Source organism: Terrapene carolina, unplaced genomic scaffold (assembly GCF_002925995.2).
Source record: "Terrapene carolina triunguis isolate 2854851 unplaced genomic scaffold, T_m_triunguis-2.0 Scaffold110, whole genome shotgun sequence".
Lineage (NCBI taxonomy): Eukaryota > Metazoa > Chordata > Testudines > Emydidae > Terrapene > Terrapene triunguis.
Genome location: NW_020664461.1, coordinates 5,533,305 through 5,545,071, shown reverse-complemented (window position 1 = coordinate 5,545,071; position 11,767 = coordinate 5,533,305). Strand labels below are relative to the sequence as shown.

At 50.5% G+C, this 11,767-nt stretch overlaps 1 protein-coding gene across 1 annotated transcript in view; it reads left to right on the top strand.

Moving 5' to 3' along the window:
• The first annotated feature begins 1,799 nt into the window (after positions 1–1,799).
• The window catches only part of KDM4A (lysine demethylase 4A), a 37,751-nt gene continuing 27,783 nt past the window's right edge, over positions 1,800–11,767 (top strand). Inside the window, exons 1-5 of the mRNA XM_026651895.2 lie at positions 1,800–1,882; positions 2,159–2,334; positions 3,933–4,108; positions 7,963–8,077; positions 9,895–10,088. Coding sequence (XP_026507680.1) covers positions 2,197–2,334; positions 3,933–4,108; positions 7,963–8,077; positions 9,895–10,088 — 623 coding nt within the window. The 5' untranslated portion in view covers positions 1,800–1,882; positions 2,159–2,196. The remainder of the gene's footprint in view (positions 1,883–2,158; positions 2,335–3,932; positions 4,109–7,962; positions 8,078–9,894; positions 10,089–11,767) is intronic.

The following is an 11,767-nucleotide window of genomic DNA, read 5'->3' as shown; positions in this document are numbered from 1 at the left end:
ACCTGGGTGTGTGGCTGATCCTTTGGGGTTGGAAGAACCTTTTCTTTTATATGATGAGATAAGATTTTCAGTAATCATCATCATATCTGACAGGTGTGTCTGGACGGAGGCCTGAGGCTGGGCACTTTAAGGGAACTGCATTATTTGGACTTCTGAGTAACCAGTGAGGTTCTACAGAAGCTGTTCTGTGCTGGTTGGTAAATCTAAGTATTGGAAGATCCACCAGCGTTTGGGGTTTGTTTGCTCCGTTCTGTTTGCAGTTCACCCTAATTGAGTGACCTCAGCTGGCTCCCACGGGCACCATCGTCACACCTTATTACCGCAAATAAGGTCTATTATTACTTTTCCGCAATTTTCCATTGCTTGTCCATAACTCAGCTGCCATTTTTTGACAATCATCCTGCAATTCAAGTAGGGCTTTAATTTTAAAGCGTTTAGCACAGCAACATAACCAGCAGGTGCCCACCAAGCTCTGACAAGTGTCAGATCCCTCCAGGGGTTTCCCTGGGTCATGGTGAATTTGGTGCCAGATTATTGTGTAGTGTCAAACTCTGCTGAGGTTTTGTTTACACACACAAGTTGTACCACTTTAACTAAATTGGTTTAGAAAGTGAATTAGCCAAATTGGCAAGAATCCAATTGAGTGGACATCCTTAAACAGCCTGATAACAATTAGCTTAAATCAGTAAACAATAGATGTAAGCAGAATTGAAAGAGGGCACGCTTAATCTGAAATAAGTGTCTATACAATGGAGTTGCTCGTTTAACTAAATCACTGTCAAAACCCGTTAGTACAACTTGTGTGTGCAGCCATGCTCTCGGTCTCTGCTAGGTGTGTACATGCTCTCCAGTTCGCCCTGGTCTGTAGCCAGCGCTGGGTGCTGCCCGATTGCTGATGTGGGCTCAACGAAGGCAAGACCTCTGCTGACGTGTGTCCTGTGGGGCCAAGACTCTGCTGCCTCTAAAGGAGACGGCATGAGGCCTTGGCCGGTTAGTGCCAGGGGGCCATGCCAGCGGGACCATCGCCGTGACAACCCCATGATGACAGAACAACTAATGGGAAGCTGACTGAATAACCCTGGAGTCACCCTGGCTCTGCAGAGCACACCAGCAGGTGCCCCACCTGCCCCCAGCACAGGGACAGAGCTCCCACCCCCCACGGGGACAGGGCTCCCCCCCCCAGGCCCCCCAGCACAGGGGCAGGGCTCTCCCTCTCCAGGGCCCCCCCCCAGCACAGGGACAGGGCTCCCCCTCCCCCTGCCCCCCCCAGCACAGGGACAGAGCTCCCCTCCCCCTCCCCACGGGGACAGGGCTCCTAGGCCCGCCCCACACGGGGACAGGGCTCCCCCTCCCCCGGGATCCCCCAGCCCGCCTTCCGCCGTAGGGAGCCTCTTTGGGCCTGCAGTTCCCTAGCAACTGCGCCCCCCAGCAGGGGACTCTGTAATCTGCCTGGCAACAACCTAGTCCCCTTTCTGATTGGCCAACGCCTACCGCCCCGTATCGGTGAGGCTCTAATTCCTATTGGTTGGAATCTCAGGCTGCGCTGTGATTGGCTTAGACCGATGGAGAGGGCGGGAGGAGGTCGTGCGGTGGAAAACCGCCTGGCGGATTCTTTAGCCGGCGCTCCGAGAGGAGGGATACATCTCACGTCGCTGTAATTTCACATGACGTAACATCGTCGCGCGCAGCCGTATACCCATCCGCGCCGGAACTGATTTCGGGATGCGGGAGAGGTTGGTCCGCGCTCGCCGCGGCGGGGGCGACGCTGGGGGGAGAAGCGGGAAGTGATTGGCAGGGGCGCTCAGCCAATGAGGAGGCGCGTCTGGTGCGGACCCTGTGGCGATTGGCCTGCAGCGGCGCTGCCTCACCAATGGGATCGGAGGTTGGTACGGGGGGGGGGGGCGTTTTCTCTTCCCCCTAGCCGTGGCGCGGCCGGGCAGGGGGGGGGCCGCGCGCCGGGTGGGGTGAGGTGAGGCGAGGCCGGTCCCGGTCCCCCCGGCTGTGGCGGCTCCGGCCGGGCCGGGCCGCGCCTGTGAGGCGGCCGGAAGCGGGTCCGGGCCGGGGCTTGGCGCGGGCGGGCGGCTCGCGGGGCGGGGCCGGGCTCGGCGGGGCTCGCCTGGGCTCGCCTGGCGCGTGTTCACTGGTTCCGCTCCCCCAGGTTGTGCGGCGCCGGGGCCCGAGCGAGCGAGCGGGAACATGGCCGCGGAGCCGGAGAGCCCGAACCCCAGCGCCCGCATCATGACGTTCCGCCCCAGCGCCGAGCAGTTCCGGGACTTCGGCCGCTACGTCGCCTACATCGAGTCCCAGGGCGCCCACCGGGCCGGGCTCGCCAAGGTGAGCGGGCGGGACGGGCCCCGGGCCAGCCCGCGGAGCCCTTCAGCCGGCCCCAGGACCGGCTCCGGGAAAGCTCGCCGCCCCAGGCTCGCGTCCCCCCGTTCACTCTGGGGACACGGGTGTCAGCACCTGCCCTCCACACATCGCTATCGCACTTGTCAGGCGCTGGGTCCGAGAAAGACCAACGTAGCACAGGTCGGCGTCGCTTTGCTACCCGACGGATGCCGCGTGCCTCACTTACCCAAATCCCATTCACCTAGACACGTCTGGACACGAGTAGTACCGCTTACTACTCGCGTGTGGAAACTCACGCGTGTGCCAGCTCCGAAACCCGCCAATGCTGATGTTCGGAGATGCTAAGCACCCGGAATTGCGTTTTAAGTCAATGGACGCTGTGGGAGCTCAGCATGGCCAAAGCTCAGATCCTTATTCACTACCATGCCATGGACAGAAGGTAGTACAAAGACAAGGCGAGGGAGGTGATATCTTTTATTGGACCAACTTCGGTTGGTCAGAGACAAGCTTTCGAGCTTACGCAGAGCTCTTCTTCTGTTGTCTGTAGCTCTGTGTAAGTTCAAAAGCTTGTCTCACCAACAGAACTTGGTCCAATAAAAGATATCATCTCACCCACCTTGGCTCTAATATTCTGGGACAGACACAACTACATCAACGCTGTATGCAAGAAGGTAGTGTAGTTTGATGGACCAAACTTTGTAGTTCTTGCTCACAAACCATAATTAAAAGTAATTCTAAGAAGTTTGACATCCTCCTGCTCCTGTTGCATTCGTTCCTTGCTGAACGTTGCTGACTGAATACTCATTGTCCTCTAGATAAAGCTCCTCTCGTAGGCAGGGTTTTCAGTGCAGAATGAATTTTGTTATGTGCACCAATATGGAGGTAGTGTGTGACCTTCTTATTGGTGCGCATAACAAAATGGATGGGGGTGTAGGCTCTAGAGTGGGGCTGGGGATGAGGGGTTCAGGGTGCAGGAGGTACTCTGGGATGGGGCAGAGGGTTGGGTGTGTGGGGATGCGGGCTCTGGGGTGGGACCAGGGATGAGGGGTTTGGGGTGGGGAGGGACTCGGGTTGGGGCAGAGGGTTGGGTGTAGGGGGTGAGGGCTTCGGCTAGGGGTGAAGGCTCCGGGGTGGGGCTAGGGATGAGGGTTTGGAGTGCAGGAGGGGGCAGACGGTGGGGGAGTGTGGGCTGTGGGGCTGGGGATGAGGGGTTTGGGGAGTGGCTGCAGTGGGGAGAAGAGGACTCCTTCCCAGCCCTCTCTCGCTGCAGCAGCTCGGGTCCGGGGAAGAGGTGCCTCTCCCCGGCAGCTCTGGCGGGGCTGGGCCGGGCCGAGGAAGAGGCTCCTCCCCAGCTGGCCATGGCAAGTCTGGGGAAGATCCACGGTGGGGAGGGGCACTCCTCCCCGCCGGCAGCAGGTCCAGGCTGGGGCCGGCGGGGAGGGGCACCTCTCCCCACCACAACCCTGAGCCCTTGTGCGGGGCTTAATAGTCAGCTGTGCGGCTGCGCAGCTTAGAGGGAACTTAGCTCATAGGCTGAATTTCTACGTTTTCTGATCTTTGCCTTTTATTCTGTGAACCATCAGGTAATTCCCCCAAAGGAGTGGAAACCGCGAACATGCTATGATGATATTGATGAACTGGTCATCCCGGCTCCAATTCAGCAGGTGGTGACTGGACAATCTGGCCTCTTCACACAGTACAACATCCAGAAGAAGGCTATGACTGTCCGGGAATTTAGAAGAATTGCAAATAGTGACAAGTAAGAGTGTTTGTGCCTGCAGTTTCTTACATCTGTGGGGCTTTTGCATCCGTTACCATCACACAGCTTTCTCTCTATTTAGTGTATAGTTAAATGGATTCTCTTGGGTAGAGGTATGTAGCTTAAAGAAAATTTCAATGATAACAAAATTTTCTTTAAAATGACAATGCAAAAATGACATATTAATTAACAGATCTGTCCTGCTACACTTTACTTCTGTTAGTCCTGAAGACAGTGCAATTGCACAAGGGTCGATGAGAGCATGATTTGGCCTGGAGAACCATACATAAGAATGAGCATGCTGGGTCAGACCAATGGCCCAGTATCCTGACTCTGACGTAGGGCAATGCCAGATGCTTCAGAGGGAATGAACAGAACAGGGCAGTTATCAAGTGATCCATCTCCTGTCGTCCGGTCCCAGCTTCTGGGAGTCAGAGGTTTAGGGACACCTGGAGCCTGACCATCTTGGCTAATTGCCATTGGTGGACAGTGTCCTCCATGAACTTGTCTGATTCTTTTTTTTTTTAAAGCCAGTTATACTTTTGGCTTTCACAACATCCCCTAGCAACAAGTTCCACATGTTGACTGTGTGTTATGTGAAGAAATAATTCCTTATGTTTACTAGGCAGCAGGTTTAAAACAATTTCATTGGGTAACCTTTGGTTCTTGTATTACGTGAAGGGGTAAATAACATTACTTTATTCACTTTCTCCATACCAGTCATGGTTTTATAGACCTATATCAGGTCCCCCCGCCCCCCCAAGTCATCTTTTTGTAAGCTGAACAGTTCCAGTCTTTTTAATCTTTCCTTGTATGGAAACCATTCCATGCCTCTAATCATTTTAGTTGCCAATTTGTGTACCTTCAATTCTAATCTATCTTTTTTTGAGATGGGGCAACCAGAACTGCACAAAGTATTCGAGATGTGGGCATACCATGGATTTATATAGTGACATTAGATAAAACAGAACATATATCTCTTTCCTAAAGATTCCTAACATTGTTAGCTTTTTTGATTGCCGCTGTACATTGAGTAGATGATTTCAGAAAACAATCCATGATGACTCCCAAGATTTCTTTCTTCAGTGGTAACAGCTAATTTTTCCCCTTCATTTTGTATGTATAGTTGGGATTATGTTTTCCCATGTGCATTACTTTGTCCTTATCAACTTTGAATTTCATCTTCTATCTTGTTGCCCAGCTACCCAGATTTGTGAAATCCCTTGGTAACGCTCTGCAGTCTGCTTTTTAACTTAACTATCCTGACTTATTTGTGTATTGGCTGCAAACTTTGCCGCCTCATTGTTTGCTCCCTTATCCAGATCATTTACGAATATGTTGAACAGCACAGGTTCCAGTATAGATCCTTGGGGGACCCCGCTATTTACCTCTCCATTCGGAAAATTGACCATTTATTCCTATCCTTTGTTTCCTGTCTTTTAACCAGTTACTGATCCATGAAAGGGCCATCCCTCTTATCCCATGATTGTTGAGTTTGCTTATGAACCTTTGATGTGAGACCTTGTCAAAGACTTTCTGAAAGTCCAACTGTATTATACCTACTGGATCACCCTTGTCCACATGTTTGTTGCTTCCCTCCCCCCCCCTCAAATAATTCTACTAGACTGGTGAGGCATGATTTCCCTTTACAAAATTCGTGTTGACTCTTCCCTGACAGATTGTGTTCATCTATGTGTCTGATAATTCTGTTCTTCGTTATAATTTCTACCAATTTGCCCGGTACTGAAGTTAGGCTTAATGACCTGTAACTGCCAGGATCGCCTCTGGACCCTTTTAAACAAATTGGTATTATGTTAGCTCTCCGCCAGTCATCTGGTACAGAAGCTGATTTAAGTAATAGGTTACATACCACAGTCAGTAGTTCTGCAATTTCATATATGAGTTCCTTCAGAACTCTTCAGTGAATATCATCTGGTCCTGGTGACCTGTTACTGTTAAATTTATCAGTTTGTTCCAAAACCGTCTCTGCTGACATCTCAATCTAGGACAGTTCCTCAGAGTGGACACCTAAAAAGAATGGCTCAGGTGTGGGCATCTCCTTCACATCCTGTGCAGTGAAGACCAATACAGAGAATTCAGGTCGTTTCTCTTCAGCTGCCTTGTCTTGAGTGCTGCTGTAGCACCTTGATTGTCCAGTGGCCTCAGTGATTGTTTGACAGGCTTCCTGCCTCTGATGCACTTAACATTTTTTGGTTTTTGCTGTTAGTTGTTGTCTTTTAACATAAGAACGGCCATACTGGGTCAGCCCGAAGGTCCATCTAGCCCAGTATCCTGTCTTCTGACAGTGGCCAATGTCAGGTGCTTCAGAGGGAATGAACAGAACAGGTAATCATTGGGTGATCCATCCCCTAATATATGGAGATATACCTATCTCATAGAACTGGAAGGGACCCTGAAAGGTCATTGAGTCCAGCCCCCTGCCTTCACTAGCAGGACCAAGTACTGATTTGCCCCAGATCCCTCTAAGTGGCCCCCTCAAGGATTGAACTCACAACCCTGGGTTTAGCAGGCCAATGCTCAAACCCCGTCGCTCATTCCCAGCTTCTGGCAAACAGAGGCTAGGGATACCATCCCTGCCCATCCTGACTAATAGCCATTGATGGACCTATCCTCCATGAATTTATATAATTCTTTTTTTAACCCTTTTTTGCTATATGCTCTTCAAATTCTTTTTTGACCTGCCCAATTATATTCCATAGTTTATGCTCCTTTCTACTTTTCTTCAGTAGGATTTGATTTCCAGTTTTTAAAGGATGCTTTTTTGCCTATAACTGCCTGTTTTACTCTGTTTAGCTGTGGTGGCATTTTTTGTTCCTCTGACTTTATTATTATTATTTTTTTTTTAAACTGATGTACAAGAAGGAAAGGATGTAAATTTACCTGAAGTCCCTACATAGAGTTTAAGGCCAGAAGAGACCCCACCAGATCATTTAGTAGGATACCAACCCCACCCAGCACTTGCTCACCAAACCCAACAACTGAAATTACAAGTAGTTTGCAGGGCTGGAAATTAGGAACAAATGGTTCTTCATGATTAACTGAGCACCCTTGACCTAGAGTTATTGAAAGACCATAAATTTGGAACCCAACAATGCTATTTTTATAGTCACTTACTCATAAAACTGAATTTAACCATTTTATTGCAGTGTTTGAAACCCCAAACGTTGCATTGCTACACTAGTTCCTGAGACCCAGAAAGTAAAATTCTCATTAGTTTCCATTGTTCTAGCTGAGAGAAATGTGAAAAGTAAACTAGACTTACATGCTACCACTACTTTACGAAATAAATGTAATTGTTAGTAAATTAACTTTTTAAAAAGATGATATTCCCTCACAAGATGTGGCTTGAGGACTAAAGAAGGAACTAATTAAATGCTCATTATTCCATTTTATACAGTGCAGGTTGTTCCTTTAAACAGTAAAGGATAAGCTATATGCTTTGCAAAACTTGTAACTTGCTGTGGGAGTTATGCTGGGGATTAGTATTTCAGTAGCACCTACAGATCCTGACTAAGGTAGGGGTCCCATTTTGCCAGACACTGTACAAAGAGCGGGCGAGGAAACACAGGCACAGAAGTGAAGTGACTTGCCCACTGTCACACAACAGGTTATGGCAGAGCAGGAAATAGAGCCTGGGTCCCCTGACCCCCCCAATCCAGTGCCCTAGCTACTAGGAGATACGCTAGATGTGCCTCCTTATTCTTTCATTAACCTTTTGAATATAGCCTCTATCTGCTTTCTTAATTCTGTGCTGTTGCGCTAAACTCTAATGTATTGAGTTTCAAAGTTTTTATTGATTACATGAGTTGATGAAATGGCTTTTTTTTTTAAAGGTACTGCACACCCCGATATACCGACTTTGAGGACCTTGAGCGGAAATACTGGAAGAACCTCACTTTCAATGCCCCCATCTATGGTGCTGATGTTAATGGCACACTCTATGAGAAGGTGAAGGAAAATGCTTTGTCTTCTAGTAACATAATCATCCTTGTGAATCTTGATAGGGTTTATCATGTAAACTCTCTGCCCTGGAATTCAGCTCTGCAAAGTTTCAGAGGTATTTAATGGAGTTCATAGCAAACGTCTATCTTCTGAAATATATTACCTGGGAGATGCAATCTAACATATTTGTCATTTAACCAAAATTGTTGAGGCTGACTATAAGCCACATCACTGAGAGTATTTGTGTTTATCCATTCATTAGTGCTTCATTGTAATACAGTTGGAAACTCATGGGAGCCAAAATTAATTAAAAATATAAATATAGGTAAGGCACAAAGCTGACTTAATGGTGCTAATGTACTTACGAATATAAATGAGCCTGAAATGGAGACTAGCAGGGAACACGTATCGCCTATGTATCCTGCTGCTGTACACAGTTCTGTGGGGGGCTCTTTGTAGTTTGATAACTTAATTGTGGTGTGACTTACCCTGATAGCTGTGACATGCTGATAACCATCAGAACTGAGTGCATAATCTTGCAGCCACATTTTGCCTGTAAGAGTTTGTTAGACTAGAACAGTAGTTTTCAAACTGTGGTCTGTGGACCTCTGGAGGTCTGCAAACTGTCTAAGATTTCCACAGAGGTGCGCACCTCCATGCAAAAATTTGTAGGGGTCTATTCTAGTTTTTTAACAGGGGTTTGGAAGGAAACACAGTGGTAGGAAGGAAAACATGACAGTCCTGGATGCTGAAGTCCTCGTCACATTGGACAGGACCAGTATAGTGGTTGGTGGTGCGTGCTTTCTACACCTGTCCTGCGAGTCTGTGTGGCTCACCCTGAAGTGTTTGTCTCTAGAGCAGGGATGGGCAAACTATGGCCTGCGGGCCAGATCCGGCCCGTCAGGGCTTTGGATCCAGCCCACGGAATTGCCACCCCCGTGGCGCCGCGGGCCCCGCGCTGCTTCCGGAAGCAGCCGGCACCACGTCCCTGCGGCCCCTGGGGGAGAGGGGAGCAGAGGGCTCCGAGCACTGCCTTCGCCTGTGGCTACCTCCCCCAAAGCTCCCACTGGCTGGGAATGGGGAGCCTGCCTGAGCCCCAATGTGCGCCGCTGCCACCCTGGAGCCGCTCCAGGTAAGCGGTGCCAGGCCGGAGCCTGAACCCTCCAGCACTCCAATCCCTTGCCCTGAGCCCCCTGCCGCACCCTGCACCCCTCCTGTATTCCAACCCCCTGTCCTGAGCCCCCTGCCGCACCTCGCACCCCTCCTGCACCCCAACTCCCTGCCCATAGCCCCCTGTCGTACTCTGCACCCCGGCCTTCTGCCCTGAGCCCCCTTGTACACCCTGCACACCTACTCTGCCCCAACCTCTTGCCCTGAGCCCCTTCCTGCACACCACACTGCACCCCCTCCCACACTCCAATCCCCTGCCCCAGCCCTACATTCATGGCCCTGCATGCGATTTCCCCACCCAGATGTGCCCCTCAGGCCAAAAAGTTTGCCCACCCCTGCTCTAGAGGCTAGGGGATTTCAGATTCATGTCACGCACGTCCCTCTTTGTTTTCTGGCCTTTATGCTGAGATGTTAATGTGGAGTGTGATTAGTAGCAGTTAAACACAGGCTAATGGAAAATGAGACTTGTATTTAAAAAGGGGGGGGGGAAGTCACTGGGAGGTGAAGACTTCAGATTGCTCAGCAAAATTGAAAAACAAATCTCTGTCCCAAAGTACAGAGTGATGTAGGGGCGAGTGTTATATAACTGATGTCTTGCTAACATGTTGCTTTCCTTGCTGATTCTTGCTTAATATGAGCTCCGTGTTTTGCAGCATGTACATGAGTGGAATATTGGCAGGTTGAACACAATCCTGGATGTAGTGGAGAATGAAAGTGGCATAACCATTGAGGGAGTGAATACCCCTTACCTCTACTTTGGCATGTGGAAAACCTCCTTTGCCTGGCATACTGAGGACATGGACCTCTATAGTATTAATTACTTGCACTTTGGAGAACCCAAGTCATGGTAAGGTTTCTTGGAGCAACCTCCAATAGTTTATGGTATTCCCTCTCTAGTAAATCTTGGAGTCCCTCAATAAATGAGGAGGGACAGATGGACAAACAAGGGATAGAGATTACTAGGAAAATAGTGGGGGGTGTTTCCTCCGTCTCCTCAGGCTACTGCTCCTTTACTCCCCAGGAATTCTGTGCCACTGCGCATGCGCATAATTCATGTCCCCCACAGATTTCTTTGCTTCCCTGCAGAATAATTACTTCTGACAGGGAAGCCAAGGGAAGCTGCAAGAGTGGTCATGTGCCCCTCCCTGGCAGTGTAGGTCCGTCGTTTCATGCAACCGCAGCAGCTGGTGGAGAGGTAAATCACCACCGGGGGGTGCAGGGCTGGGGACACCCTGGCCGGTGGCTTGTACCCTGCACCGGGCTCAGCTCTAATCCTGGCTTGGGTGGGGACAGAAGAGGATGGGACTTCCTCTTCCTCTGCAAGGAGTGGCCAGGGCCGGGACACTCCCACCACCAGAAACCTCCCCCAGCTGCAGGAAGCTTTGTACCCTCCCGCTTCTTGCCACTATCGCTCCTCGGCCACGGAGGGAGGGGTCACTGTACAGGGAATACAAGAACTAGGGGTCCCATAATACAAGAACTAGGGGGTCACCAAATTAAATTAATAGGCAGCAGGTTTAAAACAAATACAAGGAAGTTCTTCTTCACGCAGCGCACAGTCAACTTGTGGAACTCCTTACCTGAGGAGGTTGTGAAGGCTAGGACTATAACAGCGTTTAAAAGACAACTGGATAAATTCATGGTGGTTAAGTCCATTAATGGCTATTAGCCAGGATGGGTAAGGAATGGTGTCCCTAGCCTCTGTTTGTCAGAGGATGGAGATGGATGGCAGGAGAGAGATCACTTGATCATTGCCTGTTGGTCCACTCCCTCTGGGGCACCTGGCATTGGCCACTGTCGGTAGACAGGATACTGGGCTAGATGGACCTTTGGTCTGACCCGGTACGGCCATTCTTATGTTCTTATGAACTGCTCCCCCGTCTGCCCAACCCCAGTGCATCTAGACCACCTATCCCCAGATCCCCCTCACTGAGCCTCACCCCTTGCATCTGGAGCCGCCGTGCACCCAGACTCCCCGTAGAGCCCCACCCCTCCCTTGCATCCAGACCCCTGCTAATCCCCCTGCGCTTGAACTCCCCACCCCACTGAACCCCAACCCAGCTGCACCCAGACTTCTATCCCACCAAGCACCACTCCCCCACCACCTAGACTCACCCTGCCAAGTCCCAAGCACCTTCACCTGGACACCCCTGCAGAGTCCCATTCCCCTGCACACACCCCCATGAGTCCCTGTGCATCCAGATTCCCCAGACCGCTCACCGAGCCCCTGTGCATCCAGATTGCCCCCAACAGAATCCTCTCATCCCACACCTGGATCCCCCCCACACTAAGTCCCTCCACACTTGGATCCTGCCAGGAGGAGCCTGCCCACCCCACACCTGGATCGGGGGCCAGGGCTGGGCATGCGTGTGAGACTCTGTCCCTCTTGCTTTGTATCTTGGTGCGCCTAGTGTATAGACATGTAGCACCAGTAGTGTGGGAACAGAAGGATGAGAACTGTTGAGCTAAATTATACTAGACCTACCAGAAAAGCCTCTCACCTAGGTATTTTTAAGGTCATTGATG